We start from the raw sequence: 24,968 nt of genomic DNA on the forward strand, positions 1-24,968 counted from the left end.
ATAGGCAGATCATGAGAGTGGTGAGGGGAAAGAGGTGGGTAAGAAGGATGAGTATGGGGCAGCTAAAGTGGGATGAGGAGTTTCAATATTTAGGTTAGTGTCTCCAGCGGAGACTGCAGGAGATCACAGGTAAGACTACAAAAGACCCAGAAAAGTGAGATTTCAAAATGAGAGAGGGCGGGAGAGACAGTTTGGGAAGGGGCAGAACACGCCAGTGCATAGGAACAGTAATGTCATAATCACCATCTAATAGAGACACATAACTCATTAGACACATACACCGTCTCAGTTCAGTCTGAATGGAGGATGAGTTCTTGTATAAAGTAAAATATCAATAACTGCATTGGTAGGAATCCCGAAACTGATATTGTCCCTATATTAGGAGCGTCACAAGCAGCAGGATGTGACGCCTTGGAGGACTCCTCCCTCATAGACCAGAGGTTTCCCATTTGGTCCGCTCGCACTGTATAAGAGGAGGACTTTGCTGAAATTGTAACAGTATTGTTCTCTTTACAGCGAGTGATACAATACAAGTGATTAAAAAGCAACATGTCTGGCAGAGGCAAAGGCGGAAAGGGGCTCGGAAAAGGAGGAGCCAAGCGCCACAGGAAAGTGCTGCGGGATAACATCCAGGGCATCACCAAGCCTGCTATTCGCCGTCTCGCCCGAAGAGGGGGTGTGAAGCGCATTTCTGGTCTCATTTATGAGGAGACCCGCGGGGTGCTGAAGGTCTTCCTGGAGAACGTTATCCGGGACGCCGTCACCTACACCGAACACGCCAAGAGGAAGACTGTGACCGCTATGGATGTGGTGTACGCTCTGAAACGCCAGGGCCGCACTCTCTATGGATTCGGGGGCTGAACACTGATGTACATTGAATACTATCACCCACACAAAGGCCCTTTTCAGGGCCGCCTATTTCTTCTATGAGAGCGCTATAATTATTCCCTTGTACTATTATATGTATCTTGTCCTGGCTGACGCCAGACCTTATACAGAGTCCTAATATAAGCCTGTTTGCTGGTTTATATTTAGATCGTTACTAGTAAATTATGGGGAACCGACAGCTTATAGGTGAAATCTGCACGTAGTCACTCGCTGTCGGTCTTGTAAATGTATCGAGTGAGTGCATTAAAGCATTGTCCTATGGGTGTCCCTATGTTAGATTATTACGGCCTCTGTTTCTAAGATGGCACAAATCAGTGTATGTGGCTGACTAGTTCTAGACTGATAATTACACTGTTTATAAAGAAACAACCGCAATGGTCAGTGCTTCTTTAAGCGTTAACTGTAGGAAATCCCTTTTAAAAGAAAAGTATTGACAAACCCCTTTCTGCCTGGGAAGGGCTCCTGCTCTATTTTGTGGAAATAATTACACATTGCATACATTTAAATCAGCATTAAGATCCATTTTCAGACATACCCTCCTTTAAAAGTAATTTGTCAAATGTCAGAGCATTACACTGGTTTAAGACAGAGTTTTATCTTCTAGAGCAGTAAATGTGAATAACATTGGTGGTATGTCATGTTTGCAACTGAATGTAAATGTAGCAATGAACGAGCTTTATACAGTTACAATATGGGCTATGGAAGCCTTAGCCTCTATTGTAACAGTATCATATATATATCAGAAGATAGAACCACTAAACCACACTGGAATTACAACACACTGCACAAAGGAATAGAGATATTGAGTGTTTTGAAGACATATTAGTAAATGAGTCAGTCAGTCTATCTGACAATTATTAAAATAGCCAGATTGTTTTCAGTCGTCTAGCGACAATCAGAAGCCAAACTAACGCTGCTCCTGGTTTGGCAGAAGACTGTTTAGGCTTTCTTACCCACACAGACACGTTCCTAGAGCGGTGACTCGGACTCCTGCTGGAAAAATACAAGAGTGAGACAGGGCTATACAGCCCATTCATCCGGTTCCCAGGGTGGGGTGGCATTTGATGAGGCTGATAATAGATTGGGTAACTGCTTCTCGGAGATGGCTATTGCCCCAGCCACCCCCGAAAATATCTGGTGGCTAAAGTTACCCTGCGGAGGAAGTCTCTGAAAAGTTTTGCTAAAGCCCCGGGGGGAATAACAACATATTATTCTAATGGTCATTACAAATGCATGTTCATTCCCAGAGACACCCCAAAATGATCTATTATGATATTTGTCTGGATGTGAAAAGATTTCCTTATGTCCAGCGTAATTGAGGAGAGTGGTAGGTAGGCTGGAATATAGCCCTGTAAACACTGTGCGAGAGTCGCCTCTGGTTGGTGCGTGGGGTTAGGTCCGGGACCTAGACTATGGGTGATGGGGCGACCTGAGTTAGCTGCCGGCTATAACTTCTTACAGTGCTCCGATAGGTCTTGCACCTCTGATAATGTAAAGCTGACTGCTACAGACTACAGTATGTATTCCGGGAATACATACTATTGCAGTCTGCCTCCCAATCACATTACTATTGCCGACTGTAATAAGGGTAATTGAAATGTATGGGACTCCTTATGTATCAATTTCAATATACATTTAAATATTTCTACCTAGGGTAAGTGTCATCAGCATTTTTTGCAAGAAGTGGGGTTTTTAAAGGGGACTTATTTTTTTTTATCACTTCTGCTTGATACCTAGAAGAAACGTTCACTCGCTTGTACTAGGAATAGGCAATTTATGGCATTATAACTGATGGTGACCTTCACATGCCAGGCTGCCACAGATGTAACATGCCCTAACAGAACACCTTTAGGCTGGGATGTGTAGTTTGTACAATGGTGAGCAAAAACTCAGCAACGCCTTCCTGCATTCACTTCCAGAATCTGGAAAAGTAGGATGGACGTTTAAACGGCGGGATTTTTGAAAAAGCGTTTTTATTTTTATTTTTTAAAGCCAATCGGTGGAGAGGGCAGGACTACTTCTATCCAATCAACGTGAAGCACTCTTTATATATAGGTTTGCTAAACGCTGTTGTGTCACTGTCTGTGTATTTAGTCACTTTGGAGGAATAATGGCCAGGACTAAGCAGACCGCCCGCAAATCTACAGGAGGGAAAGCTCCCCGCAAGCAGCTGGCAACCAAGGCTGCCCGGAAGAGTGCCCCAGCTACCGGCGTGTGAAGAAGCCTCACCGCTACCGACCCGGGACTGTTGCGCTCCGAGAGATCCGTCGCTACCAGAAATCCACAGAGCTGCTGATCCGTTACCTGCCCTTCCAGCGTCTGGTGAGAGAGATCGCCCAGGATTTCAAGACCGACTTGCGCTTCCAGAGCTCTGCTGTCATGGCCCTACAAGAGGCCAGCGAGGCTTATCTGGTCGGGCTCTTCGAGGACACCAACCTGTGCGCCATCCACGCCAAGAGGGTGACCATCATGCCCAAAGACATCCAGCTGGCCCGCAGGATCCGAGGGGAGAGGGCATAGATGGTACTCGGCACTCCTATACACACAACGGCTCTTTTTAGAGCCACCAAATCTTTCTAAAAGAGCTGAAGTATAAACTACATATTAATTTAAGTGGCAGAACGTTGTTAAAATCTCAGCTCCGTTTACCCCCGCGGTGGAGGCTACATGACCAGTCTCCTTATTTAGTTGCCACACAGCCCACACTCTGTAGTACCCCGCTCCTTCCTGCCAGCCTGTCGCTGCCATCGTCAATGGCTGAAGTCTCATCTATCCAGCGTTGGCAAAGGGAACTAGGCTAACAAGTCACAAGTAGTCGTTGCAAATCAAGTTAAAAACCTTTAATGTTTATCAGAATGTTGGGTTTCCCTGTACAGTCCTTTACAGAGCCATCCCCACGTTCTATACACAGAGCTATAAACTTCCCCTTTAGGTGTCTGCACTATTACAAGTTCTCTAATTCTAGAAGGCGCACAATGGCTCTCCCGCTAAATCGGGCTCGTTTACTCGCACTGGTATATTTGAAGCCATGAATCAGCTCTTTAGGGACGGGGTGGGTGGCTCTGAAAAGAGCCTTTGTGTTATGGGGACATGTATCTAAAAGCAACTTTACTTGCTTTTAGCTGCCTTGTGGCTCTCGGTCTTCTTGGGTAGTAGTACAGCCTGGATGTTGGGCAGGACGCCTCCCTGAGCGATAGTCACCCCACCGAGCAGCTTGTTTAGCTCCTCATCATTACGCACAGCCAACTGCAGGTGGCGGGGGATAATGCGGGTCTTCTTGTTGTCACGGGCGGCATTTCCGGCAAGCTCCAGAATCTCAGCCGTCAAGTACTCGAGAACTGCGGCCAGGTACACCGGTGCCCCGGCTCCAACACGCTGTGCATAGTTTCCCTTCCTCAGCAGACGGTGAACGCGACCGACTGGAAACTGGAGCCCAGCTCGAGATGAGCGGGTCTTTGCCTTAGCCCGGGTCTTGCCGCCTTGTTTCCCTCTTCCAGACATTCTTGAGTCCGACTCACAAAGATACAATATAATAAATCTGGCTGAAACAAGTTTGCGATCTTGACCTGCTTGTTATATATACACTCAGATGGGACCTACAACCTGCTCTGTGATTGGTCTGCTTAAAAAGCAACCAATGCAATACATGTTCATGCACGAACCAATCGGCAAATGAATAATGGGTTTTTGAGGCGGAGTACATCACATGACACGTCTACCCAATAGTGCATTCAGCACGGGTAAAGCCTTATTTGCATGAGCTGACTATAAATGAAGCAGGTCTGGGAGATTTCAGTTATATGTTTTTTCTGTGTGTGAAAACATGTCATATCGATAATGCCTGAACCTGCCAAGTCTGTGCCAGCGCCCAAGAAATGCTCAAAAAAAGCGGTGACTAAGACCCAGAAGAAAGATGGGAAGAAGCGTAGGAAGACCCGGAAGGAGAGTTACGCCATTTACGTGTACAAGGTGCTGAAGCAGGTGCACCCAGATACCGGCATCTCCTCCAAGGCTATGGGCATCATGAACTCCTTTGTGAATGATATCTTTGAGCGCATTGCAGGGGAAGCTTCCCGTCTGGCTCATTACAACAAGCGCTCCACCATCACCTCCCGGGAGATCCAGACCGCTGTACGCCTGCTACTGCCGGGAGAGCTGGCCAAGCACGCCGTGTCCGAGGGCACCAAGGCCGTCACCAAGTACACCAGCGCCAAGTGATCTGCTTTCCTTCTCCCTCCCACATGAACATAAAGGCTCTTCTAAGAGCCACCCACCTTCTCTCTAATTGGGCTATAACTATTGCTGTGACCTGGGCTAATATACAGTGACCTAGGCTGTATTGTCTGACTCTTGTTTTACTGAGTTTTTGTTGTAATTGCACCATGTTCCTCAATCACACAGATCTCCTAGGTACACTGGGCCTGATTCAGAGCCGCTCGTAAGCGGCCGCTCATTCGCTCCGAGCGATGTTCGCACATCTGCGCATGCGTATGGGTTTTAGTACGCATGCACGAACCAGTCAGTGTGGTCGAAAATCGTGTGCTCGCAAAATAGCTAATGCCAGTGTCATCGACCACGTCACTTGGTTGTTTTTTAGCCTGAACTGCTCGCATGATTGCGGTAGGAAAATCCAACCACAAGCACTGCAAGCAGTTCATACGCCTTTCGATGTACTTGATTAATCAAATAAATAGCGGAGATGACGTATGATGCCAGCGGCCAGGGGGCGTTTTTTCCAAAATAGTGAGCGCATGTTTCGTTCGCTCGTTCAGACATAGAGGCGTCAACAGACTGCAAAGAGCGAGCACTTAATTTAAATAGCCAGCCCATTTTTCGGAACGAGCGGCTGCAATTAGCGTCCGGCTCTGAATCAGGCCCTCTGGTCAGAGCGAGCTCATCCCCCGTAGCCAAACCTCTACCAGTTTCCTGTCTCTCTTACCATCTTCTTAAAAACAACTGTGATGTTACTGTCCGTGGATGGATTGTTTTAGTGCTTAAAACCATATGATCGACTGGCATTTGCTCCCATACATTACTAAGTTTTTATTCCAACCAGCCAGATTGGACAGAAACGGACAAAAAATTGTATAGTGGATGGCCAGCTTAAGTAGCTATAGTTGTGCAAGGGTTAAATAGCCTTGGGCAACAAATTTGATACTTGGAACTCACACAGTGGGGTCACTTACATATGGCCTTGCCCAACAAGCTTTTTGGGCATGCAATTAGGTGGTAAAGTGGGCACAGGCACCAATTTATATATTGATATAAGTAGTTGTGCAAGGTTTAAAGAGCCTTGGGCAACAAATTTGACACTTGGAATCCACAGAGGAAGGTCACTTGCAAATGACCCACTTTCAATTGGCCTTGCCCAACAAGGTTTTGGCATGAACTAGGGTGGTAAATTGGGCATCAGCACCATATTTTATTCATTTGAATAAGTAGCTGTAGTTGTGTGAGGGTTAAATAGCCTTGGGAAACAAATTTGACACTTGAAATCCACAGAGGGGCGTCAATTACATTTATTTAAAATGCAATTGGCTTTCACCAACAAAGTTTTGGGCTTGAAATAGGGCATTAAAGTGGGCACAGACACCAATTTATAAATTTGACTAAGTTGCTGTAGTTGTGTGAGGGTTAAATAGCCTTGGGCAACAAATTTGACCCTTGGAATCCAGACAGAAAGGTCTTTTACATTTAACCCTCATGCAATTGGCCTTGCCCAACAAGGTTTTAGGCATGAAATAGGTTGGTAAAGTGGGCACATTGACTAATTTATATATTTGAATAAGTAGCTGAAGTTGTGCAAGGGTTAAATTGCCTTGAGCAACAAATTTGACACTTGGAATCCACAGAGGGGGGGTCACTTACATATGACCAACTTGCAATTTGCCTTGCCCAACAAGTTTTTGGGCATGAAATTAGGTGTAAAGTGGGCACAGGGACTAGATTTTCTATATTTGAATAAGTAGCTGTAGTTGTGCAAGGGTTAAAGAGCCTTGAGCAACAAATTTGACATTCGGAATCCACAGACGGGGGTCACTTACATGTGACGCACTTGCAATTGGCCTTGCTCAATAAGGTTTTGGAGATTAAATAGGGTGGTAAAGTGGGCACAGTCACCAATTAACACATTTGAATAAGTAGCTGTGTTGTGCAATGGTCAAATACTGTAGCCTTGGTCAACAAATGTGACACTTGGAACTCACACAGTGGGGTCACTTACATATGACCCATTTGCAATTGGCCAAGCCCAACAAGGTTTTGGGCATGAACTAGGGTGGTAAATTGAGGTTAAGGTTTTTGGCATGAAATAAGTGGTAAAGTGGGCATAGGTCCCAGATTTTCTATAATTGAATAAGTATCTGTAGTTGTACAAGGGTTAAATAGCCTTGGGCACCGCTTTGACACGTGACTTCCACACAGGGTGGTCACTTACATATGAGCCACTTGCAATTGACCTTGCCCAACAAGTTTTTGGGTATGAAATAGGGTGGTAAAGTGGGCACAATCACTATATTCACTCTAAACAGTCATATTTCAAGAATCTCATCTCCTCCCTGTCCTATTATCACCAGTGTCTCTTTTCCACCTTTAACTCCCTCCTCTGCCCACCCCCTCCTTGTCTCCCCTCCTTGCTCTCTGCCACTGACTTTGCTACCTATTTCACATCTAAAATGATTCTATACGTCAGGGCATCATATCCGACCAGTCCCCCAGCTCCCCACCTCCTCCTTTCCTGGATCACCCCTCTCCATCCATTTAACCGACTCTGACATCCTTCTCCCCTGTGACTGGAGAGGAAGTTAAGGCCCTTATCCAGTCCTCCCCCCCTTCCACCTCTCCCCTCCTCCGCTACCTCTCTCCTTCTGCCTGCTAACATCTTGCCCACCTCCTTAATATCTCCCTATCTTCTGGCACTGTTCCTTCTGCATTTAAGCATGCCCTTGTCTCCCCCATTCTTAAATAAACCTAACCTTGATCCTAACATTCTCTCTAACTACCGACCAATCTCTCTCCTCCCTTTTGCCTCCAAACTCCTTGAGCGTATTGTTTACAACAGCCTCACCACATTTCTTTCCTCCCACTCCCTCCTTGACCCTTTTCAGTCTGGCTTCCGTTCTCTCCACTCCACTGAAACCGCCTTCACAGATGTCAGCAACGACCTCCTTGCTGCCAAATCCAAGGGCCACTACTCCCTGCTCATTCTCCTTGACCTCTCTGCTGCTTTTCACACTGTGGACCACCCTCTACTGCTGCATATCCTTCACTCCCTTGGTCTACGTGACACTGCTCTCTCCTGGCTGTCCTCCTACCTCTCTGACCGTTCCTTCTCTTTTTCCTCTCACGACGACTCCTCCACGCCACAGCCTCTTACAGTAGGTGTTCCCCAAGGTTCTGTTCTTGGATCTCTCCTATTCTCTCTCTATACATCTTATCTAGGTAAACTCATCAGCTCTTTTGACCTCCATTATCATCTCTATGCTGATGATACTCAGATCTACCTTTCCTCACCTGATCTTTCCCCCTCTCTACTGACTTGTATATCCAACTGTCTCTCTGCTATCTCTTCCTGGATGTCCCAGCGATTTCTCAAACTTAATATGTCTAAGACTGAGCTGATAGTCTTCCCACCCTCCCACATAACATCATGTCCCACTATTTCTTTATTAATAGATGGCATAACTATCTCATCTAGTCCCAAAGTACGTTGTCTTGGAGACATCTTGGACTCTTCCCTCTCCTTCAAACCACACATTCAGAACCTCTCGCAGTCCTGTCGTTTCCATCTCAAGACTATTTCCAAGATCAGCCCCTTTCTCAGCAAGGATGCTACCAAAACCCTCGTACATTCACTGGTCATGTCCAGATTGGACTACTGTAACCTTCTCCTAGCTGGCCTCCCCAAATCCCATCTCTCTCCTCTCCAGTCTGTGCTCAATGCTGCTGCTCGGCTCATCTTCCTCTCCAAACGCTCTACTACATCTGCCTCCCCTCTTTTGCAAGCCCTCCACTGGCTCCCATTCCCTTTCAGAAAACAATTCAGGGTTCTCACACTCACTTACAAAGCGCTCACCCCTTCCTCTCCCATTTACATCTCTGATCTCATCTCCCTTCACTCTTCTGTCCGCCCTCTTTGTTCACTTAATACGCGCCGCCTATCATGCCAATTGATTACTTCCTCCCTCTCCCGCCTCCAAGATTTTACCCGTGCTGCTCCCACCTTTGGAATTCCCTCCCTCTCCCCATCAGACTCTGCACCTCTCTACAATCTTTGAAATAAGCTCTCAAGACCCACTACTTCATTAAAGCCTTCCAGCTCTCATTCTAACTTGCTGCAACATCTTCCTTTCTCCCCGCCTACCCCATTCTGTGTCACTTCTGTTTGTGTACCCCTCCCTTTAAGAATGTAAGCTCTTTCGAGCAGGGCCCTCTACCCTCTTGTGCTTCTCCCTACTGTCATTTAATTTATCTTACTCCCCACTAGGGCAACTGACACTTGGCTGCTTATGTGGGCGTAAAGTTCGCTAATATAGCAATGTTTATTATCCATGTCCTGTATTGTAATGTATTGTATTGTAATGTAAGTCACTGGTTACTTATTTGTCTATATAGTTTGTAAGGTGCTACGGAACACTTGTGGCGCCATATAAATAAATGATGATAATAATAAAAATAATAAGTAGCTATAGTTGTGCAAGGGTTAAATAGCCTTGGGCAACAAATATGACACTTGGAAACCACAGAGGGCGGTCACTTACATATAACCCTCATGCAATTGGCTTTGTCCAATAAGGTTTTAGGCATGAAATAGGGTGGTAAAGTGGGCATGGAAACCAGATATTATACACATGAATAAGTAGCTGTAGTTGTGTGAGGGTTAAATAGCCGTGGGCAACAAAATTTGACACTTGGAGTTCACAGAGGAAGGTCACATACATATAACCTTAATGCAATTGGGCTGGCCTAACAATGTTTTAGGCATGAAATAGGGTGGTAAAGTGGGCACAATACCTATATATGTGAATAAGTAGCTGTAGTTGTGCAATGGTTAAATAGCCTTGGGCAACAAACTTGTATTTTGCCTGGTACAGCTAGGCTTTGGGCATGTAATAGGCTGGCAAAGTGGGCACAGGAACCACATTATACCATTTTGAACAAGTATTGTAGCTGTAGTGATGCAAGGGTTAAATAGCCTTGGGCCCCAAGTTTGACACTACCAACCAGTAGCATGAGGTCACTTTCTCGTGACCCACTTGTATTTTGCATGGCCCAATAAGGCTTTGGGTATGAAATAGGCTGGCAAAGGGTATCGGTATGATTTACCGCTGGACCCATGCCAGGCAGTTGGAATCCTGACAGCGGCATCTCGGCAGAAAAGGAAATCCCGATCATTAAAGATAAGTATATACTAACCTATTTCGACCCCCACAACCCTTCCTTCGCGGTGCCTTACCCTAACCTTCCCCCCAGTGCCTAACCCTAATCCCCTCTCTAAGTGCCTAAACCTAACCACCCTTCCCCGCCGCCTAAACCTAAGTCCCCTGAGGGGGTGCCTAATGCTGACTCCCCCTTCCCATAGCCTACACCTAAACTCCCAGGGGGGGTGTTTAACCCTAAGTCCCCCCCCGGGAACCCTAAACCTAACTCTCCCCCCCTGTGGCTATCCGCGCTCAGCGTCCCTTCGATCGGGATGCCGGGGGTCGGGCTCCGAGTGTATGTCTAATGACAGGCGTCGGCATATCGACGCCTGCCTTTAGACCCTTGCCGGGATATGACAGTCAGGAAGCCGGCTATCGGGATTAGGTCCGCCGGCTTCCCGACGGAATACCTGGCAAAAAGTGAGCACACGTACAGATTGTATTGATTTGAATAAGTAGCTGTAGTTTTTAAAGGGTTAAATAGCCTCGAGCCACAAAAATTACACTTGAAACATACAGAGGGAGATCACTTACATATGACCCGCATGTATTTTGCCAGGGCCAAAAGGGTTTTGGGCATGAAATAGGCTGGAAAGCATGAAATAAGCTGGCAATGTGGGCACAAATACAGATTGTATTGATTTGAATAAGTAGCTGTAGTTTTGCAAGGGTTAAATAGCCATGGACCACAAAATTTGCACTTGAAACAAACAGAGTGGGGTGAACTTAAATAAATAGCGGGACCCAGCACCAGCAGGTGAGAGTAGAAATCTACCTGTGCTGCACAGAATGTTGAAGGCACTCACAATGCACTGTTTGTTATGCAGAAGAAGTTAGAATGCCCCATATGATTTACACAAAGGAGAAGAAAATGGATTAACTCCATCATCATCATCATCATCATTTATTTACATGGTGCCACAAGTGTTCCGCAGCGCCTTACAAAGTACATAGACAAAAAAGTAACCATTGACTTACAATACAATGCAATACAGGACATGGATAAACATTGCTATATTAGTGACATTAACGCCCGCATAAGCAGCCAAGTGTTAGTTGCCCTAGTGGCTAGTAAGAGATAAATTAAATTACAGTAGGGAGAAGCAGAAGAGGGTAGAGGGCCCTGCTCGAAAGAGCTTACATTCTTTAAGGGAGGGGAAGACAAACAGGAGTGACACAGAATGGGGTGGGCCGGGAGAAAGGAAGATGTAGCAGCAAGTTAGGATGAGAGCTGGAAGGCTTTAATGAAGTAGTGGGTCTTAAGAGCTTGTTTGAAAGATGGTAGAGAGGTGCAGAGTCTGATAGGGAGAGGGAGGGAGTTCCAAAGGTGAGGAGCAGCATGGGCAAAGTCTTGGAGGCGGGAGTGGGAAGAAATAATCAACTGGCATGAAAGGCGGCGTGTATTAAGTGAACGAAGAGGGCGGACAGAAGAGTGAAGGGAGATGAAATCAGAGATGTAAATGGGAGAGGAACGGGTGAGGGCTTTGTAAGTGAGTGTAAGAGACTTGAATTGGGTTCTGAAAGGGAATGGGAGCCAGTGGAGGGCTTGCAAAAGAGTGGAGGCAGATGTAGAGCGTTTGGAGAGGAAGATGAGCCGAGCAGCAGCATTGAGCACAGACTGGAGAGGAGAGAGATGGGATTTGGGGAGGCCAGCTAGGAGAAGGTTACAGTAGTCCAGTCTGGACATGACCAGTGAATGTACAAGGGTTTTGGTAGCATCCTGGGTGAGAAAGGGGCTGATCTTGGAAATATTCTTGAGATGGAAACGACAGGACTGCGAGAGGTTCTGAATGTGTGGTTTGAAGGAGAGGGAAGAGTCCAAGATGTCTCCAAGACAACGCACTTTGGGGCTAGATGAAATAGTAATGCCATCTATTAATAAAAAAATAGTGGGACATGATGTTATGTGGGAGGGTGGGAAGACTATCAGCTCAGTCTTAGACATATTAAGTTTGAGAAATCGCTGGGACATCCAGGAAGAGATAGCAGAGAGACAGTTGGATATACAAGTCAGTAGAGAGGGGGAAAGATCAGGTGAGGAAAGGTAGATCTGAGTATCATCAGCATAGAGATGATAATGGAGGTCAAAAGAGCTGATGAGTTTACCTAGATAAGATGTATAGAGTGAGAATAGGAGAGGTCCAAGAACAGAACCTTGGGGAACACCTACTGTAAGAGGCTGTGGGGGGAGGAGTCACTATGAGAGGAAACAGAGAAGGAATGGTCAGAGAGGTAGGAGGACAGCCAGGAGAGAGCAGTGTCACGTAGACCAAGGGAGTGAAGGATATGCAGCAGTAGAGGGTGTTCCACAGTGTCAAAAGCAGCAGAGAGATAAAGGAGAATGAGCAGTGAGTAGTGGCCCTTGGATTTGCCAGCAAGGAGGTCATTGCTGACTTTTGTGAGGGCAGTTTCAGTGGAGTGGAGAGAACGGAAGCCAGACTGAAAAGGGTCAAGGAGGGAGTGGGAGGAAAAAAATGTGGTGAGGCGGTTGTAAACAATACGCTCAAGGAGTTTGGAGGCAAAAGGGAGGAGAGAGATTGGACGGTAGTTAGAGAGAATGTTAGGATCAAGGTTAGATTTTTTAAGAATGGGGGAAACACGGGCATGCTTGAATGCAGAAGGAACAGTGCCAGATGAGAGGGAGAGATTAAGGAGATAGGCAAGATGGGAGCAGGCAGAAGGAGAGAGGTAGCGGAGGAGGTGGGAGGGGATAGGGTCGAGGGGAGAGGTGGAAGGGGGGGAGGACTGGATAAGGGCCTTAACTTCCTCTCCAGTCACAGGGGAGAAGGATGGCAGAGTCTGTAAAATGGATGGGGAGCGGTGATCCGGGAAATGAGGAGGTGGAGAGCTGGGGGACTGGTTGGATATGATGTCTTGACGTATGGAATCAATTTTAGATGTGAACTAGGTAGCAAAGTCAGTGGCAGAGAGCAAGGAGGGGAGACGAGGAGGGGGTGGGCAGAGGAGGGAGTTGAAGGTGGAAAAGAGACGCTGGGGATTTGAGGACAGGGAGGAGATGAGATTCTTGAAATATGACTGTTTAGAGAGGGAAAGGGCAGCACTGTAGGATGACAGCATGAATTTGAAATGGAGAAAATCTGCCTGAGAGGGTGATCTTCTCCACTGTCGCTCGGCGGTTCGTGAACATTTTTGCAGGTATCTGGTGCATTTGGAATGCCAGGGTTGAGGTGTGGATTTGCGAGGGTGAGTAGTGATCGCCGGAGCAACAGAGTCAAGAGCAGAAGTAAGGGAGGCATTGTATAGGGAAGCAGCTTGTTCAGCGCAGGAGAAAGAGAGGATAGGGGAGAGAAGTGAGTCAAGTAGGGAAGAAAAGAAAGCAGTGTCGATGGCTTCAATGTTACGCTTAGTGATGGTGGCTTTCGGAGGTAGTGGAGGGGAAGGAGAGAGGGATAGGTTAAAAGAGAGGAGGTGATGGTCAGAGAGGGGGAATGGGGAATTGGAGTAAGCAGAAATATCACAACGGTGAGTGAATACCAGATCAAGCAAATGCCCACTCGCATGGGAGGGTGAGGAGGTCCATTGGGAGAGTCCAAATGAGGAAGTGAGGGTGAGTAGTTTGGAGGCAGCAGATTCTGTGGGGATATCAATAGGAATATTGAAGTCACCGAGGATAATAGAGGTAAGGTCTGAGGAGAGAAAGTGAGTGAGCCTGGAAGCAAAGTTGTCAAGGAACTTGGAGGGAGGGCCAGGGGGACGGTAGATGACAGCTACTCTGAGGTGTACTGGTTGGAAGAGGCGTATAGCATGAACTTCAAATGTGGAGAATGTAATGGATGGTTCTGATGGTATATGTTGGTATGAGTAACCAGGTGATCGAAGGACCCCAACACCACCACCATGGCGACCCCCAGGCCTGGGGGTGTGGGAGAAGGTGAGGCCCCCATAAAAGAGAGCTGCAGGAGAAGTGGTGTCAGAGGGTAAAATCCAGGTTTCAGTAATGGCCAGGAGATTCAGGGAGTTGGAGATGAAAAGATCATGGGTGGGGGCCAGTTTGTTACAGACTGATCTGGCATTCCAGAGGGCACAGGATAGAGTGACAGAGTTGATAGGAGAGATGTGAATGAGATTATCAGGGTTGCAATAGCGTGGAGATGAGAATACTTTGGGAGACCGAGATGAATAGAATGTAAGGATCATGCGTGCTCCTGTGCTAGGAGGGGACCCTGTAGGAAGTGGGCAGGGAGGGAAGTTAAGGAGACGTGAATGAAAGTGGGGCAAAGTGACAGGGAGATAAGTAAGGGAGGAAAGATTACCAGTGGGGTAGTAGGATCCTTGGGGGGTATAAGAGAAAGAAAATGGAGTAATGGGAGAAAAGGGGGAGGAAGGAAGAGAGAGAAGGGGAGATAGGAGGAGGTGGAGGAGAGAAGGGGGAAAGGATAGAGGTGGAGTCAGAGGGCAGAACAAAAGATTAGTTAGAAACTGAGTGAAGGGAGGAGACAACATGGTCATGGTAAGGATGAGGTAAAGTGTCAGCACAACAAAAATAAATTATAGAGTTTAGAAAAAGTGGAGATAAGATGGGTGCAGAATTTGAATATTAGAGTAGAGAGTAGCAGTAGCTAGATCATGTAAGACTAGACCAAAGTGCTAATGTAAAAATACATTATTACAGAGTTAAGCTGATATTAACAGTTTTCAGTAAGATTATCAGTTAAGCACAGAGACAGCACAAATAGTAAGAAGTGATGGCCAGAGTTTTTATAGCAACCAGAGTTCAGTGTTGAAAGTCCAGGTTATGCAGTCAGCAGGAGTTTATAGCAGTGAGATTTTAAAATCACCTTTGTTGATGGTTTTCCTCCAAATCTAGATTAGGTTTTTAGTAGTGTAGATCGGTTGTTTCCCTTCTGTTCCACTTTGGTTCAATGCTGGTGTAACGCCAGTATTAATCTTAAAATGCACTTCTGAATGGGGCAATTCCAGCCATTCTATTCCAGCCTACTAATGACCAATATGTAGGAGACCTGGCATGTTAAATTACTGATGGCTTACAAGCCCAGCACCCTCCCACTAATATAGCTAGCAATAAATTGAGTTAAACAAACACACAGCACATACCACTAGGCTAATAACAGGCTCAATGAGCTAACTAACAATGAAACTAAAAACATCAAACTAATATACTATGCAGTGTTATGCTAAATAACATTGCTTATCAGCAAGAGTCTGAGACTTGTAGTCCGTTACCTAAGTTCTCAGCCTGGCCAATATATATTCAGTATATTCAGTATAGCAAAAGTCTGAGACTTGTAGTCCGTTACCTAAGTTCTCAGCCTGGCCAATATATATTCAGTATATTCAGTATAGCAAAAGTCTGAGACTTGTAGTCCGTTACCTAAGTTCTCAGCCTGGCCAATATATATTCAGTATAGCAAAAGTCTGAGACTTGTATCACTTTTCCTAATGAGAGAATATCCTCCATCATAAACAGTATTCTGGCAACTACAATAAAGACACTTTCAGGCCCCCATTTATCAACATAGTATATTTCCTTTAGCGCTCGCTAGGGGTATGACTTCTTTTCAGCATTTAACAAACAGCGGTAATCAAAGATGGTGAGAGCACTGAAGTCCCAATAGACGGCAATGGGCACCAGTCACGGCCCTTCTGGCTTCAGCAAAGCCTTCCAGCCACTGCTGGGTCCCCGTGTTGCGCATGCGTATTACAAAAGACCCTGTTGCTACCAGCGTTTGGTTGCCAGCAGCCCAACGGAGGACCTTGAAGAGGAGGAGGACTTTGTGGGTCCTCGCTGGAGGGGTAAGTATTGGTAAATAACATTGGATTTTTTGTTTGTAGCACAGTGATGCTAAATTAAAAATTGTGCTGATGTTTACCTTCATTTCCACAACAAAATCGCAAGCCTAGGAACAATATATTCAGAGACAAAGTTTCCCTGCATTCGGCCCGCCCGAAGACATCACTTCCGGCCACGTTCGGAAAAGATATAAAGAAGGAAAGACTACAACTCACTTCAGATCAGAGGGACCACCATTAGGTGTACATGACAGAGCATATGACACATCAGGGAATACGCTAAGCTACAGTCTCTTCCCACACCGCAACTTTTGGATCTCTTCAAACCGGTACCGGAAGGGACTGGCTGCGCGGCTATTTAAAGTGAATCCAGTTCTCATCACCACCGTGAAAGGGACAAACGGTCCCAAAACACTTTGAAAGGATAGGTGGTGCAGCAACTATTACTGTGCTGTTTATCTGAGGGCTTACATAGGGCCCCCTGAGCCACTCCCGTGCTGAGATTACAGTTCTGCGTATTATAATTTTAAGGGCATGCGTGTGGCATCCATTCAGTGCTGGTAGACGGCTGGGGCAGCCCAGCTGCTGACAGAAAACTGGGCTTGTCCCCAGCCTGACATGAAACGGGAGGCGTGCCATACAGGTATTCCTCCAATTAACATCATCTTTGATGCATTGCCTATGGAAAGTAGGCCATGCCCCTTTATCGATGGTGCACAGCTTTGCCAAGCGAGAAGAGTAACTGTGGAAGGCTGTGCTGGGATCACGTGTTTGATCCCAGCATCAGCCGAGGTGCAGGGGCAGGCAGGAGGGATGTGTCCTCTGCGGGACACATCCGTTGCCGGCGCTGGGACAGTAATGTCCCTAGCGTCGGTGCAGACACCGCGGGCACCTGGTGAAGGGACCGCCTGGTCCCTTTCACCAGTGCCGGCGGTAAAGTGGCGCCGGGAGAAGCTTCGCTCCGGGCGCAAGCTCAGCGGAGCTTGGCGCCCGGCAGCCAAGAAGCGGCGGGTAGCCGGCGCTGGGAGAGAGTACCTGCTCCCAGCGCCGGTCAGGCATTGGGCGCTGCGGGCATTTGGCTCTGGCCGCGAGCCAAACCTGGCTCGCGGGCCAGCAGCCAATCAGAGGCGGACGCGACGAGCCAATCGCGGCTCGCCGCGTCATAGCCCCACCCACTCGCGCCGTCTTGTATTAGACGGCGCCGAGCGGGAAAGTTCAGTTCGGCGGCGGAGAGGGAGGAGAGAAGACCTCCCGAAGAGCGGAAGATCGGCGCGGCAACAGGGGCGGCGGCCGCGGAAGAGGCCAGAAGACGCCGCTGTCAACAAAGAAGAAGAAGACAGGTGGTGCCGGCTGGAAGAAAGGAAGAAGAGGCGGCGCCGCTGGCCAGGACGGGCCAGCGGCCGAAGAATGCGGCTGAGGACCGGAGAGGACTGTGGGGGAGGAAAGTAAAAGAGCGTCACGAAGCTCCCCCCGCAGCCTCTTCCAACGTAGCAGGTAGGCCCTCCGTGAGGCCCACCATATACCCCCCTCCCTAGACCGCCAGGATTGTCGGGCGCTAGGCCCGTGGAGTATTGTCGGGCACTAGGCCCGTGGGCAATTAGTCGGGCACAAGGCCCGGGGGACAGTAGCGGGCATTAGGCCCCATGAAAGGATTGCCCCATTAGTAGGTGTAAGTGGCCTGGGTACTAGGCCCAGGTCACTATATAATAAAGTAGGCGGGCAACTGCCCGAGCCACCCACCATATAAAGTGGTCTGGGCATTAGGCTCAGACCACTACCAGAGCCCACAGATAGGCAGGCAAATAGGCCTGAGCCCCATAAAAAGTGGTCTGGGCATTAGGCTCAGGCCACTACCAGAGCCCACCATTAGGCAGGCCACTAGGCCTGAGCTGCAAAATAGAGCGGGACTCTGGGCAGTAGGCCCAAGTCCCTTGAGTACCCTGCAGTAGGCAGGCATAAACCCTGAGCCGCTGGTAAGACCCTGGGCGTTAGGTCCAGGGCCCTGAGCCAATTAGGTAGCCCCTGCATAGATGATTAGAGGTGTGAGCAGTGGTGGAGAGCTGTACGGCTTCCACCCATGAGGTAGTGGTTTCCCCAGTCACCGAGAAGAGGAGCTGGCCAGCTCTGGATAGGTAGCAGACATTTAAAGGGACAGCACTGTGTTTTGATCTTGTGTATTTAGTCTGTTTGGTGTTCCGTGCAGGGCAAAAGTTTAGTTGTTGTTATATCTGTCACACTACACACACTGTAGGTTGAGGGTGATGCCATTTTAGTATGTGTAGTTGCTTGACATAGGTTTAGGCCCTGCACGGCTGTGTTGTGTATCTCCTTACAGGGACCTGTAGGCGAGTGAGCGGACGAAGAGCAAGAGTGGACACGGTGAGAAATTTCTGTGTGTACTGTCTCTCCCTGTTTGTTTGTCACTATCTATCTCTCCTTCCTTCTGGGCGGACGGTGAACCTTGCAACCCGGTGCAAGGACGGATCTTCACCTGGTGCGTGAGTACCGATAGGTGAAAATTCGGGATCTGAGGCCAAAAGTGACAATGATGATCTTCACTTAAAACCTGAATTTATCCCCCGGTTCGGTAGGGCGCGTCGGTCGACGTGAGGAAGGATGGTACTCACCTCGTCTCCTTCCTCCTAGGTCATCGTGTCCGTGTTCTATTTGGAGGTTCCAGGACCGTCTGTTCAACACACGGCCTGAAGGTGAGAGGGTGCGACGCAAGGTAAGTAACAGACGTACACCTGCACGGCAGCAGGCATTGCACCGCACCCACCCCTCACATAACGGGTGCCGTCCCATTCTTGCACAGGAATAGGAGCTTGACTCCTCCTGGAGCCGGCCCTAGACTTAGACCTCTGCAAGTGGGTCGGCTCTAAAGTACATTCTTTAAGAATGTAAGCTCTTACGAGCAGGGCCCTCTGCCCTCTTGTGCTTCTCTCTACTTTAGTTTCATCTGCATCTTACTCACCACTAGGGCATCTAACACTTGGTTGCTTATGCTCTGTTTCTTGTCTGGGTGTTATGGTCGCTAATGTAGCAATATATATTATCCATGTCCTTGTCCTGTATTGTATTGTTCTGTAAGTCGCTTGTCAACAATTTGTTTATGTACTTTGTAAGAAGCTGTGGAACACTTGTGGTGCCATATAAATAAATAATAATAATAATAATAATAATAATAATAATGTCTCAGTCTGCAGCAGCATCATTCACTGCTCCTTCCCAGAGAGGTGTCACCCCGAAGTGCCGCCGTCCAATCACAATGTGGCTGTGAGAGACTAGCGAGGTGGCTGTCTCCACACACCAAACTTTAAGTGACTGGAATCATTCGTACATCTAAATGATTTGAGTCATTGTGTCGAGATATTTACTCACCAGCCATCTCTATGCCGAAAGCGCGCCCTGGAAGTAAGTGAATGTGTGAGTGAGTTAGGGATTAAGTTATAGGAGGGGAGGAAAGAGGGAGAGGTAAAATTGATGAAGGAAATGAGGTAGGTACCTGGGGACGGGGAGTAAACACTACTAACGCTGTTAAAGAGAGGGGATATCGGAATTAGGCAGGTGAATAAGAGGGGTGAGAGGAATGGAGGGATGAAGTAGAGTCAGGTAAAGGTGAACAGGCAGGGGAATGAGGTATGACAAGAGAGAGGTGGTAAAACTATAACAGAGGGAGGTCACTTACTTGTGACACACTTGTATTTTGCCTGGCCCAACAAGGTTTTGGGCATTGAATAGGCTGGCAAAGTGGGCATAGGCACATATTGTATTGATTTGATTATGTAGTGCAGCTGCAGTTTTGCAAGGGTTAAATAGCCTTGGACCACAAAAATTACATTTTAAATAAACAGAAGGGGGGTCAACTACATTTGACCCACTTTTATTTTGCATGGCCAAAAAAAGGTTTTGGGCATGAAATAGGTTGGCAAAGTAGGCACAGGCACCATATTTTACCATTTTTAATAAGTAGCTGTAGTGATGCAAGGGTTAAATAGCTTTGGGCACCAAATTTGACACTACCAACCAATAGCATGAGGTCACTTTCTCTTGACCCATTTGTATTTTGCCTGGCCCAACAAGGTTTTAGGCATGAAATAGGCTAGCAAATTGGGCACAGGCACCGGATTTTACCATTTTGAATAAATGGCTGTAGTGTTGCAAGAGTTAAAGAGTCTTGGGCAACAAATTTGACATTTGGATTCCACAGAAGGGGGTCACTTACATATGACCAACTAATTTATTTATTTATTTATTTACAGTTTCTTATATACCACAGCATATTCCGTTGCGCTTTACAATTGTCAACATTGATAGAACAAAACTGGGTAATAACAGACAGATATATAGGTAGGAAGGCCCTGCTCGCAAGCTTACAATCTATATTATTATTATTATTATTATTATTATTATTATTATTATTATTATCCTTTATTTATATGGCGCCACAAGGGTTCCGCAGCGCCTTACATAGTACAGAAACATAGTACATAAACAGTTGAACAGAACAAGAAAACAGTGTCATACAGTTTAAGACACTACAAGACAAGTACATGGTATATAAACACTGCTGCAACAGAAGCAGGATGGCAAAAGTCACGGGTTAGGTGCTTTTGAGTATAGAGCAGATAGTATAAGTAAAGAAAGGATAAGCACAAGAGGATAGAGGGCCCTGCTCGTGAGAGCTTACATTCTAAAGGGGATGGGCAGACAGACAGGGGTGACACAGATGTGGTAGACAGTGAGCGTGGGACAGAGGGTTAGGATGACAGATGGCTGGATTCCTATTTTAGAGTATGTGTGGAAGTCATTTGAATTAAGATTTACGCCACTGACATTCTACTTTAAGAGGCAGTTTTTGTAGGTGTTTGTGGAGAGCCATGGCTGTTATATCAGTTTACGTGAAGTCTGACGGGTGGCAGAAGCCACTTCATGTGGGGCTATTTAGAGAGTGTGGTTAACGTGTGAACCAGCAGTCTCAGGTAAATGTCGAAATTGGTGAAAGCAGTTATTGTAAAGAGATGTTCAGATGTAAAATAATAAGTTGTGATCAAGTGTGAATTCTATATGGCACATTTATTGATTTGGAGGGTGATGGGAGACATGTGAGGTTTGCAGGATATATATTCCATAGTAATCCGCTGTATGTGTGAGGGGCCTGGATTTGGTGATATGTCACCAGATAATAAAAGCAGAAGGATGGAGAAGTAGATATAGTTGTAGGTGTGTAAAAGTTTTTTATAGTGACACAATGAGGCTGTAATTGTCAATTTTTGATGAAAAGAAATCTCATTAGTTTTTAGAGGAGGTGAGTGACTCAATAGGGCGGCAGTGTGCCCAGAGAGGGGAGAAGCAGGGAGAGTTAGGGATGTTATATCCTTAGAGAAAATACAAAGGAGAGAGTTGATAAAAAGAAATGTGTAGTACATGGTGAGTTTTAGGTTTGTTATTTTTAGTCAAATTTTAAAGCAATCAGTTTCTTAATCTGAAATTACCTTAGATGTTGGTCAATGTTTGTTCAACTGTTTGATTAACTGTTATGTAATCACGCTTTGTGCCTTTAACACTTGGTGCTTTTAACCCCAGCTGCAAACAGCCCCAGCTGCCCCTAGACTGAATATAAAGGAGTGGTATCCTTGATTAAGACAGGCTACAACTGACTCAATTGCTCTGCTGATCAAAGGAGATAACTTGATCTGAGTTGGAGCAAAAGCCAGGCCAGATATATACCATAAACTATGCTTCACTGAACAATATAGACTATACATGTAAAAACAATTCTATGCAAGAGATGAAATATCACATTCATTTAAAAACTGCACATGATTGCATGAAGGTCTATGCAGAGTATATATGCAGTAGGCAGGATGAGAGATGAAATATCACATACCTGAGGGATGAAATGAAATAGGGAAATAGGCATTGATACACAAGGATAGGTGCTATATATTGCATCTTGGTCCAGTAAAAAATGCACAGTTTCTTGGTTGGCTGCATGATCCAGTCACACAGGAATGTCGGCCAAATGTCATGAGGATGTGAGAGAAAGACAATGTGTGAGGATATGTGTGGACTGTAAAAGGGGATGTAATTAGATATGGTAACTATGAAGGTTGTGAGGGCGGTTCTGGGATCTGATAAGCTTGCCTGAAGAGGTGAGTTTTCAGGGATCGCTTGAAGGATTGGAGACTAGAGGAAAGTCGTATTTTGCGTGGTAAGGCATTCCATAGAGTGGGTGCAGCCCTAAGAAAGTCCTGTAACCGTGACTGGGAGCAAGTAATGCATGGGGATGAGAGACGCAGATCTTGTGCTGAGCGGAGAGGTCGGGTAGGGCGATATTTTGAGATGAGTGAAGAGATGTATGTTGGTGTGGTTTGGTTAATAGCCTTATGTGTAAGTAAGAGTATTTTGTATTGAATACGGTAGAAAACCGGCAACCAATGGAGGGACTGACAGAGCGGGGCAGCAGACAATGAACGTTTGGCAAGGAAGATAAGCCTTGCAGCTGCATTCATAATTGATTGTAATGGCGATAGCCTGTTTTTGGGAAGACCAGTAAGGAGACTATTGCAATAGTCAATGCGGGAAATAATAAGTGCATGAATTAGAGTTTTTGCAGTGTCTTGTGTGAGATATGGTCGCATTTTGGATATGTTTTTTAGATGTATGTAACATGATTTAGAGACAGATTGAATGTGGGGAACAAAGGACAGTTCAGAGTCAAGGATGACACCAAGGCAGCGAGCTTGTGGGGCAGGGTGGATTGTCGACTTATCAACTGTGATAGAGAGATCATGTTGGTAACTGTTGTTGGCTGGTGGAAATATAATTAATTCTGTTTTAGAAATATTAAGTTTCAGGTGGCGAGATGACATCCAAGATGAAATTGCAGAAAGACATTCAGTGACACGGACTAGTACAGTTGGTCATAAATCTGGGGAAGATAGGTAGATTTGAGTATCATCCGCATACAGATGGTACTGAAATCCAAAAGAGCTGATTAGTTTGCCAAGAGAGGAGGTATAGATTGAGAATAATAGAGGCCCTAACACAGAGCCTTGAGGTACTCCAACTGATAGAGGTAGCGAAGAGGAGGCAGAGTCAGAAAAACGAACAGTGAAAGAGCGATCAGATAGGTAGGAAGAGAACCAAGAAAGAGCAGTGTTCTTAAAACCCAGGGATTGTAGTGTTTGTATGAGAAGAGAGTGGTCAACAGTGTCAAAAGCAGCAGAGAGATCTAGAAGAATTAGGAGTGAGTAATGGCCTTTAGCCTTGGCAGTGACCAGATCATTTACTACCTTAGTCAGTGCTGTCTCTGTGGAGTGTTGGGAACGGAAGCCAGACTGAAGTGGGTCCAATAGGTTGTGTGAGTTAAGAAAGTGTGTGAGGCGAGTGTAGACAAGTCTCTCAAGTAGCTTGGAGGGGCATGGGAGCTGGGAGATAGGACGGTAATTTGAGAGAGTGTTGGGGTCAGAGTTTTGTTTTTTCAGAATAGGAGTAATCACTGCATGCTTGAACAGTGATGGAAAGATGCCAGTAGAGAGAGAGAGATTACAGATTTTAGTTAGGGTTGGGATAAGCACAGGAGACAGAGCTTTACTGATTTGTGAGGGTATAGGATCTAGAGAAGAGGTAATAGAGTAGGAGGATGAGAAGAGGGAAGATACTTCATCTTCATTTGTGAGATCAAATGAAGAGAATGTGCCAGAGGATACAGGTAGCGAATTGAGCAGGTCACTAGCTGAGGAAGAGCATACCATTTCATTTCGTATCTCATCAATCTTGTCCCTAAAATAGGATGCCAAATCTTGTGCACAGATAGTAGCAGGTGGTTTGGGTGAGGGAGGGGTAAGAAGCAGTTTAAATGTATTAAAAAGTCGCTTGGGGTTAGAGGCTTGAGCAGAGATAAGAGATTGGAAATATGATTGTTTGGCAGTGTCCAGAGCAGTACGATAAGAGTTGTAGATAGTCTTATATGTGAGGAAGTCACTTGGAGTATGAGACTTTCGCCACTGACGTTCTACTTTACGTGAGAGTTTTTGTAGATGCCTTGTAAAGTTAGAATGCCACGGTTGACGTCTAAGTTTACGTGGTGTGTGATGGGTAGCTGGAGCTACTTCATCAAGGGCTTTTTCTAGAATCTGGTTTAAGTGTGATGCAGCAGTCTCTGGAGAAGTGAATGTAGAAATTGGTGAGAGTTGTTGTTGTAGAGAGGTAGATAGTTGATGAAAGTTAATAGCATTAATATTTCTGCGGGTTTTAGGAGGTGTGGTTGATTTCACTGACGTTGAGGTTGATGTAATTGAGGAGAGTGTGCAGGTGATAAGGTTGTGATCTGAGAGAGGGAGAAGAGCATTAGTGAAATCAGAGACTGAGCATAGTCGGGTGAATACAAGATCAAGGCAGTGGCCCTCCTTATGAGTAGCGGAGTCAGTCCATTGGGAGAGGCCAAGAGAGGAGGTTAGAGAGAGTAGTTTGGAGGCATGAGGAGATTGTGGACTGTCAATGGGGATATTGAAATCACCCATAATGATGGTGGAGATGTCAGAGGATAGGAAGTGAGGGAGCCAGGCAGAAAAATGTTCCAGAAATTGTTGAGGTGGCCCAGGTGGGCGATAGATAACAGCAACTCGCAGAGAGAAAGGGGTGAAAGTCCTGATTCAATGTACTTCAAATGATGTAAATGTGAGTGAAGGTACCTGTGGGAGAACTGTGTATGTAAAAGATTGGGAGAGTAATAGTCCTACCCCACCTCCTTTACAATTACCAGGCCTGGAGGTGTGTGAGAAGTGTAGGTTACCATAAGAAAGTGCAGCAGGGGAGACAGTGTCTGATTGCGTGAGCCATGTTTCTGTTATCGCCAGAAGGTTGAGGTTAGTTGAAATAAAG

General features: G+C 46.3%; 3 protein-coding genes and 1 pseudogene across 3 annotated transcripts; 3 read left to right on the plus strand and 1 right to left on the minus strand.

Annotated features, from left to right (window-relative positions):
- The first annotated feature begins 549 nt into the window (after positions 1 to 549).
- Positions 550 to 861, plus strand: LOC148515464 (histone H4). The gene has a single exon (XM_088479883.1). It carries the CDS (start codon positions 550 to 552, stop codon positions 859 to 861), a length of 312 nt encoding a protein of 103 aa, XP_088336009.1.
- Positions 862 to 2,998: 2,137 nt separating this feature from the next.
- LOC148515465 (histone H3-like) lies at positions 2,999 to 3,413 on the plus strand (annotated as a pseudogene).
- A 465-nt stretch (positions 3,414 to 3,878) lies between these two features.
- On the minus strand, positions 3,879 to 4,425 carry LOC148515466 (histone H2A type 1-like). Its single transcript, XM_088479937.1, has one exon. The coding sequence runs from the start codon at positions 4,387 to 4,389 to the stop codon at positions 3,997 to 3,999; it is 393 nt and encodes a 130-aa protein (XP_088336063.1). The 5' UTR covers positions 4,390 to 4,425; the 3' UTR covers positions 3,879 to 3,996.
- Positions 4,426 to 4,712: 287 nt separating this feature from the next.
- LOC148515467 (histone H2B 1.1-like) lies at positions 4,713 to 5,121 on the plus strand. The gene has a single exon (XM_088479938.1). The coding sequence runs from the start codon at positions 4,726 to 4,728 to the stop codon at positions 5,104 to 5,106; it is 381 nt and encodes a 126-aa protein (XP_088336064.1). The 5' UTR covers positions 4,713 to 4,725; the 3' UTR covers positions 5,107 to 5,121.
- Positions 5,122 to 24,968: the final 19,847 nt, after the last annotated feature.

The sequence above is a fragment of the Taudactylus pleione genome, unplaced genomic scaffold (genome assembly GCF_031769625.1).
Source record: "Taudactylus pleione unplaced genomic scaffold, aTauple2 ptg000248l, whole genome shotgun sequence".
NCBI classification, from domain to species: Eukaryota; Metazoa; Chordata; class Amphibia; order Anura; family Myobatrachidae; genus Taudactylus; species Taudactylus pleione.

Coding starts and splice junctions, on each gene's coding strand:
- LOC148515464 (XM_088479883.1), top strand. CDS start 550: ATGTCTGGCAGAGGCAAAGGCGGAAAGGGGCTCGGAAAAGGAGGAGCC.
- LOC148515466 (XM_088479937.1), bottom strand. CDS start 4,389: ATGTCTGGAAGAGGGAAACAAGGCGGCAAGACCCGGGCTAAGGCAAAG.
- LOC148515467 (XM_088479938.1), top strand. CDS start 4,726: ATGCCTGAACCTGCCAAGTCTGTGCCAGCGCCCAAGAAATGCTCAAAA.